The 8,526-nt window shown below is 45.6% G+C and overlaps 1 protein-coding gene across 4 annotated transcripts in view; it reads left to right on the top strand.

Annotated features, from left to right (window-relative positions):
* The window catches only part of FAS (Fas cell surface death receptor), a 28,302-nt gene extending 22,918 nt beyond the window's left edge, over positions 1-5,384 (top strand). For 2 of the 4 annotated variants that reach the window (XM_045437176.1, XM_045437178.1), the window contains 5 exons: positions 116-174; positions 329-397; positions 1,838-1,899; positions 2,974-2,998; positions 3,710-5,384. In XM_045437176.1, coding sequence (XP_045293132.1) covers positions 116-174; positions 329-397; positions 1,838-1,899; positions 2,974-2,998; positions 3,710-3,996 — 502 coding nt within the window. In that variant the 3' untranslated portion in view covers positions 3,997-5,384. The remainder of the gene's footprint in view (positions 1-115; positions 175-328; positions 398-1,837; positions 1,900-2,973; positions 2,999-3,709) is intronic. The other 2 variants (XM_045437177.1, XM_045437179.1) reach the window with 1 other exon arrangement.
* The last annotated feature ends 3,142 nt before the right edge of the window (positions 5,385-8,526 follow it).

The following is an 8,526-nucleotide window of genomic DNA, read 5'->3' on the forward strand; positions in this document are numbered from 1 at the left end:
GTCAGAGATGCAAAGATAAATAAAATGGCCCTGCGTGTCTAGTGTGTCGTTGCAGATGACCAAGGAGCCAGTCCACCAGGCATTTTGAATTTCCTCTGTATTCTTTCATTTTTAGGTGTGAACATGGAATCCTTGAGAATTGCACACCAACCAGCAACACCAAATGTAAACAAGGTGACTATTTCTTTTTAGGACTGTATTCTCCTTTCTCTCGTCCCCCCTGGAGAATCTGACGAAAAGCCAATCCCTTCTGATTCTTTGGGAGTACTCTGTTTAATCTTAAAGATGACTTGGTTTCACGTTCAGTGCCCCATGTTTCTCCCTACAGGATCCAGCTCCAAACTTCTGTGGCTTTGTGCCCTGCTCCTGATTCCACCGTCCGCACTAGTATGTTGCTGTAAGTTCTTACTGTGTTCAAACTGCAGGATGAAATAACTTGGGAAGTAGTAATTCACAAGAATTCCCATCTGTCTCCTACCCATAAGAAAACTGCCAGGTAGGCAGCCTTGTTGTGTTGTGAAATTCCTGCCACGAGATGCACCCCCCTGAGATCTGATAAGAGTGAGGGGTACGGCCATCCCTCAGCTACTGTTTTTAAACAATTATTCTGGAGTCCCGAATGGATATTCCCATCCTCCCTGTGAACAAGGATGTTTTCATCCAGGCCCCAGCTGAGTTGGCCAAGGACGAGAAGTCATCCTTTACTGCTCACTGAGATGGTCCCATGCATTAAGAGAACAAGGAGTGGGGCGCCCGGGTGGCTCAGTCAGTTAAACGTCCAGCTTCGGCTCAGGTCACGATCTCGCGGTCCGTGAGTTCGAGCCCCGCGTCAGGCTCTGGGCTGACAGCTCAGAGCCTGGAGCCTGTTTCGGATTCTGTGTCTCCCTCTCTCTCTGCCCCTCCCCTGCACGCACTCTGTCTCTCTCTGTCTCTCAATAATAAATAAACATTGAAAAAATTAAAAAAAAAAAAAAAAAGAGAGAACAAGAAGGTTCTTCCTGGGCAAGCCTGCAGGGAACACTTAATAAATTCATCCTCTCTGTGCCTCCTCTCCTTTTTCAAACTCCATGGGTTTTTCTTTTAATTTTTTATTTCTCCCCCTTAATTTAAAATACTTTGGCAGTGTAGTTTATGCCAGGGCTACCGAGAAAGTCAACACATAAGCCCCAATTGGGTATATTCGTAATTACTGCAGGAAAATCGCTCATAAAGGCACAGAACGGTGTCAGGTTTTGAGAACTCTAAAGCATCCAGTTTTTCCTTCCCCATTGGAACAAATCACTGTCTCCGGTTCAGGTGAAGATGAAAAGGGTGCTTTGCCTTTGGAGACCAAATAGACACCAACTGTGCTTGGAGATGTACCCACTCCTTTCTTGCATCTCCTACTGACTTGAAGGCACACGCACACTGAGTGTGTCTACTTAGCTATTTGTGTGAGTATGCACTTGAACTGCCAGGCATGAAATGTCACCCCGTGGCAAGCTGATGCCAACACTCCACATCCTCTGGCTTCTGTGTTCTGCAATCGACACGCACCCAACTCCAAGCTGGTGAAAGGGGGCGGCGGGGCCCCATGATAAGTGAGAAGCCAGCCTCAGGCTAGGCCAGGGTGTGATGAACGGATGACTCACGTGAAATGTGACATACCTCTAGAACATTCGACCGAGGGGGCTGGGATTTCCAGAAACGGGACAATGCTGCCTCTTGGGTATTGGTCACGTTAAGTTTCAGGGAATTGCTCCCTCCTTCTCACGCTTCTCTTCGTGGGAGAGTGTGTTCCCACAGGCTTCCTGCAAGCCTGAGAACCGAGTCTGATAGAAATCTCTTTATCTTTCAGGTGTGTTGAAAAAGTACAGGAATACGAAGAATGGCCGCCGGGAATCTACAGTCTCAATTACTGTAGGTGTTGAAACGTGCATCGGCTTCCTTAAGAAAACAGAGAAAGTAGTCATTCAGCTTTTTATTTGTTCTTTTTTTTTAAAACAAACACCTATGGTGTGTGCGTGTGCGTGGGCTAGAGGGGCATCAAAAATGAACTAAGGGGCACCTGGGTGGCTCAATCGGTTGAGCATCCGGCTCTGGATTTCAGCTCGGGTCATGATCTCATGGTTGGTGGGATCGAGCCCTGCGTCAGGTACCGCACTGAGTGTGGAGCCTGCTTGGGATTTTCTCTCTCTCTCTCTCTCTCTCTCAAAATAATAAAGTTTAAAAAAGAACTGAACTAAGATATGGTGCCCAGTTTATAAGAAGCCTCGACACAAATAACGTAAGTATGAGAGTGTGCTCAGCGTGAGTTGGAGAGAGAACGTGGCCAAGCTTCTGTGTTCTGCGTTGGTGCTATCCTTGCAGACGCACGGCGGACAGACGTTCTTTACGAGAGCAGGGACTCATTATCCGACAGAGAAAACTCTGAAAGCCTGTCGCAAAGGCACAACTCAGCTCGCTCCAGCCACTTGTTACCTTCTCTCTCACCATATCTTTTATCAACATGGATCAAAGCATTTCAGATAGCAAAAGATACGGTGGGGAGAGAAAACAGTTCACTTGATGAATGATGATTTCCATTTGGGGTCAGGGCTCGGTGAAAGGGTTTATTAAGTAATTTCAACTTAAACCATTTTCTCAGGTCAAAAAGAAGAATAGTAACTGTAAAGAAAATCGTAAGAATAATTATGTTTGTCATGTTTATTCTCACGAGTCTATATGAAAAAATCATCTTAGCACATTCCATGAATCCTTAGATTCCTTGCCTGCCTAAAAAATAAGCTAATATTCCTTAGTTTCGGGCAGCATAAAACTTTGGATGGTGGGAGAATCCTTCTCATTCATGTAGTCTAGCTGATTTTATACATCAAGCTACTGATTGTACCTCCTTTGTATTAAGGAAGAATTAGACAGTTACACGTAGAATATTATATACAAATATATTTTTATTTATCTTGCTCCTTCCCTCCCTTTTTCTTGTCTCCTCAGGAGAGTATGCCGATGAATTTCACAGGTAAGGCTTCTGTCTTTTCATGTCATGGAGATGGCTTCCTTAGGCGTTTTCGGGCCAATTTCAGTGACATATCACGAGGTCTTACTCCTCGTTAAACATAGTCCTTCCTGCTCACCGTCAAGTGTTTATCCCACAGTGTGTTTGAATGTATAACTAATACTCACGGTGAAAACTGAATTGGGTAGCAAGAAGACAGTATATTCTGAGGCTTAAGAGAATTTTCCTCCATAAACTGGTTTTTATAGAATGCCTGCTTAAGTTGACCTAGGGGCCAAATCAGCTGAATTGCAGACTCTGTTATTAGTGGTGTATTTCTGGTTCTGTAATAATATTCATGATTCTGTTCAGTCCTGCTCCTTGGCCTGTGAGTCAGAGAGAAGATCATAGAGTCTTGCCTCCATTGAACTTTGTGGGTCATTGATCATCCAATCCATAGGAACGTCAGAGGTGATCTCTCCCAACGCTCTTAGTTTATAGCTGAGAAAAGAACATGTACCGAGATGTTATGTGACTTGCCCGGGTCATCGAGCGCATTACTGGGGTCACGGGAGGGGTTGGGTTTTGCTTCCTGCCCACCCCCTCCGACCAGCTCTCTCGATCTCTAGGACTTAACGAGTATCTTTAATACTATTGGAGGAGAAGTAAACATGGTTTTCTACGAGCATTTCATTTAGAGAAACCAATGTTTAGAGACTGTCCTCTATTTTGCAGACATCGACTTGAGCAAATACATCAGTAGCATTGCCGAACAAATGAAAATAACTCAAGTCAGAGAATTTGTCCGGAAGAACGGTATCAACGAAGCCAAAATAGACGAGATCAAGAACGACAACCTCCAAGACACAGCTGAACAGAAAGTCCAGCTGCTCCGGAATTGGTACCAGCTCCACGGGAGGAAGGGCGCATATTACGCTCTGATGAAAGGTCTCAGGAAAGCCAATCTCTGCGCTCTTGCCGAGAAAATTGAAGATATGGTCCAGAAGGACAGTGCGGGCTAACTTGAGAATGGCAACTGCACACACGAAAATAAAAGACAAAGCCTGGCTGAATGTGAAAAACAACTCAGTTCTGAGTATCTACTAATCCATAGAGAACAAAATGAGAGTCGGAATGAGTTCTTAATCGCTGTTGACCATCCACACCGTTTGCGTGTTTACAGGGCGTGTTTACTTTTTCATTCGTTAGGTTCTAGAGCTAATATATTTACGGGTTTGGAGGGTCTCATGATTCTGACTTGAAGGACATTGGGAAGACAGAGCCGGTTCAAAGTAAATATAGTAGCATGGCTTGTGTACAAGTGTGTGTGCAGAGGAGAAAAGATTGGGAACACACTCTCGGGTCTAAACTCGAGGGTGTGGGTGTGAATAGCATCCGTGCATGTGAATGCAAATGTCTATCCCTAGGTTGATTCCCCTCCATAAATCAATAGAAGCTATGAGTTTGTTGCGATGTCACAATCACTGAAAAGACCACTTCGCCTGTACCTTTATCTCCGTACTGACTCTAGAGATCCTATTGTTTTGTAAACTTTCCACTCCAAGAAGAATATTTGAGGAAAGTTTGCATGTGCTCTGAATGTTTCTATCTCAAATATCTTTGTACAGGTGACTGGCATTTCCTTGTGAGGTATTTCCATGTTGAATTCACACAGAAAATGCAGACTGGATGATAACGCTTGGATATTTCCTATTCGTCCGTACGCCATTTTTCTGGATCGGGATAACTCACTCACTTCTCAGGTGTCGAAATGTTTTCATCCAGGAAGGACTACTGGAGCTTTGTTGCCTGTCCATTCTCTGCCTGATTGGCCTTGTTGGCCAACACGCTCTCCAACCCAGAAGTGCGGCCTAAGAAACCCTTAATGATCCGCTAAAAGCCGCTTAATGATCTATCTGCCCATAGAAACTTCTGGCCTGCTTTGGAGAGACTAACTGCTGTTACAGAAGGTGGCGTTGTGGTCTTTCAAGGACCCACGTCTACCACCGAAGATGGCAATGTAGATTCCTATCTTGTCCTGTTCCTCAAAAAATGCTCAGTAAGGCTGCACGTGTCCTCTCTGGCGACAAACCTACAGACGCAGCTCAGACACAGAAAAAGGGTGAAATCATCCTCAGGTTTTAGGAAGGCTCTTGTTACTCCCTGCAGCTTCTGAGACAAAGAAGCCCCCCTCCCCGCTGCTCCTTCCTTTTACCTGTAAACACTTCTGAAAGTTTGTGTTAAATATGAATTTTAATAAACGCTATTTATATGTAGGTAGATGTAAATCGAAGATAGTGATAAACCGAAGCAGAGAGTTACAACCACCTAAAACGCTTCCATTGGCAAAAGATCTTTTTTTCTTATGTTTGGAAACATAAAATATTTCATTAAAATCCTGTTTTGGGCAGTTCTGGTTGTCTCTTTTTTGGTTAAGGGCTTGCTTTCTGTTTGGGTTTTCCTGTGCTCTGACCACTGCTAAAGGTAGCCTGTGTATGAATCTCTAATTCTCTCTTGGATCTCTCAGAAAGTACTTCCTTTTTTTAAAGTCCTCCTAGTAGTTAACCACCCAGAGGACCTGTCCCAAATAGTACATAATTGTTATTACAAGAGGATTGGATGTGAGGCTCTGAAATGTGGGTAAGAAAGTAAATATTTCAGGGATGCCTGGGTGGCTCAGTCAGTTAAGCGTCCAACTTCAGCTCAGGTCATGATCTCACGGTTTGTGAGTTGGAGCCCCACGTCGAGCTCTGCGCTGACAGCCCAGAGCCTGGAGCCTGCTTTGGGTTCTGGGTCTCCCTCTCTCTCTCTGCCCCACCCCCCAAATAAATAAACATTAAAAAAAAGAAAAATGTTCTACCCTGCATACTTTCCATTCTGGCTACTTTGTGACCACTGGATTATCTCTTTTTTTTAATTTGATTTTGATAATATATCTTACTTAATCCCATTTTTCCCAAAATATTCTTATTTCAAGCTGTAATCTATATAAAAAGTTCTGATGAGATAGTTTACATTCCACATTCATTTTTCATACTAAAGCCTTCCAAACCTGGTTTGCATCTTATTTATTATTATTATTTTTTGTAATTCTCTCTCTTTTTTTAATGTTTATTTATTTTTGAGACAGCGAGAGACAGAGCATGAACGGGGGAGCGTCAGAGAGAGGGAGACACAGAATCCGAAGCGGGCTCCAGGCTCCAAGCTGTCAGCACAGAGCCCGACACGGGACTTGAACTCACGGAGTGTGAGATCATGACCTGAACCGAAGTCGGATGCTTAACCGACTGAGCCACCCAGGTGCCCCTATTTATAATTTTTTTTAATGTTTATTTATTTTTCAGAGCCCAACATGGGGCTTGAACTCACGAACCGTGAGATCATGACCTGAGCTAAAGTCGGACCCTTGAGGCTCTTTTACCAGGCCTTTCGGAGTCCCCAGTGCTGAGCCAGGATTTTATAGAGCTGTTTTGGGAATCACACCCCCTGGTGACATTGGGGCTCTGGCAGATTCAGCCATGCATCTGGGGGCAGCTTGGCAAGGCTTCCAAGGTCATGGGGGTTAAGCCCCCATCCCAGACAGTGTTTGGCAATAACTTCATTTTAGCTCTTTCATGAATTGGGGAAGCTCTCCCTCAGTCCCTGGGTTTAAGAAGGGAGCCTGGTCCCATATTCTCCCTCAAGAGGGACACACATACTCTCTCCCACACTGGAGAGACTTTTCTTCCAGGCACTGACCCAGGGAGGTTTCATTTGTGCCGCGGTCACCATCTTGCAGGGAAGGCTTTATCTCATGCTTTAGCCTGGCTTTGCCTTTTTACTTTCCTTTTTAAATGCTTTATGCATCATTGCTGTTTATTGAGATGGGGAAGGAGTGGCCCTCAAGAGGTAAACTTACAATGCTGTATTAATAATAAGGCCCCAATTTTGTCACTAGATGAGAAGAAAGAATATTTTGTGCTACAGGATTTTAAATATATTTTTAAAATTTATTTATTTACTTTTGAGAGAGAGAGAGAGAGAGGCAGAGAGAAAAGTAGAGAGAGAATCCCAAGCAGGCTCTGCACTGTCAGCACAGAGCCCGATGTGGGGCTTGAACTCATGAACCATGAGATCATGGCCTGAGCCAAAGTCAAGAGTCAGATGCTCAACCGACTGGGCCGCCCGGCACCCCTATATTAAGGTACTTCTTAAGGCTAGAGTCTGGAACCAGGCTGCCAGGATCTGACTCCCGGGTCCACACCTTGCTAGCTGTGTGAGTCACCCAGGCGCCCCTGTTTGACATTCTTAAGTTATGAATGTCAAGTTGATTTCAGTTACATCGGGCCCTTTGACAGGAATCAGGAGAGTAGAACAGAGGCTGTGGGGGTTTTGTGTAGACCTGAGGATTATTATAGTGACGAATCTAGAGTCATACAGATCTGGGGTTAAATTCAATGTTGAGTTTCCCCAAAACGGTAGGAACCAATGACTTAATCTCTTTGAGCCTTAATGTCGCCATCTATAAAATGGAAAAAATGTTCCAACGGTTTTGAGTTTTATGAGGATCAGATGAAGTGTATGTGAAGTATACCACAGTGTGTGGTTCTGTACCTTGAAAGACAGTAAGGAACCCGCAGCTCAGATGCTGAAGCAGAACAGAAACTGATTGGCCTAAGTGTCTGGAGGCTCAAAGACATCACTCGATATGACCCTTAGGGGGAGGAGTTCCTTTGCTCAGATACCGACGACTTTGCATTTTTTAAGTAGAAGAAACGGACTCATAAACTGTAACCAGGTGACCACACTTGGTTACACCTCCTTTTGGAGATTTTGCTGCCAGCTTGAAAGTCCTACGTTTCGTTTCTAGTCGCCAAGCTCAGCTTCAGGCTGGAGACGTTTCCCACCAGGAAAGCTAAGGCCGATCTCTGTCTTCCTTCCTTCCCCTGGGAAGTTTAAAGGGAAGGATCGACTTCTGGGGACGAGCAGTGATCACTTGTATTTGTTTTATTGAAAAGGGACAAATCCAGCCGGTAACGTCAGCCCCCTCGAGAGACAGACGCTTGCAGTCGTCAACGGTCTTGTCTTTTCCTCCGCCCCACGGCCCGCCTGGCACAAGGTCCTGCGGGTGGCACCAGTTCCTGGGGGGCTGGGGGGACTTCCCGCCCTGGGATCCAGCCCAGGCACTGAGCATCTGAGCCCCGCCCTCTCCCTGACCACCCTTGTCTCTTGCATTCCTGCCACGGCGTCCTGACGGGTCTTGCTTTCTCTCTCGGCCCTCGGACCCACGGTCCAAGCAGCAGCCACCGCAGCCGCCTCGATGGCAAATCGGACACCGCTGCTTCCCTGTTGAAAATCCTCCATGGCTCCCGTTGCTTCTTGAACAGTCTACACTCGGGTTACGGGTCCTGCCCGTCGTGGGCATGTGCACCTTTCTAGCACCCTTTCTTGACCCGTTCCCCTCTCCAGTGTAAAGCCCTGGCCAGGCCAATCCACTTTTGTTCCTCAGAGCTGCTGTGCTGCTCTGGCCCCAGGTTTTTTGCCTTCTTGCTCCTTCCCCCCCCCCCCCTTTT

The sequence above is a fragment of the Leopardus geoffroyi genome, chromosome D2, assembly GCF_018350155.1.
Source record: "Leopardus geoffroyi isolate Oge1 chromosome D2, O.geoffroyi_Oge1_pat1.0, whole genome shotgun sequence".
In the NCBI taxonomy this organism is placed as follows: domain Eukaryota; kingdom Metazoa; phylum Chordata; class Mammalia; order Carnivora; family Felidae; genus Leopardus; species Leopardus geoffroyi.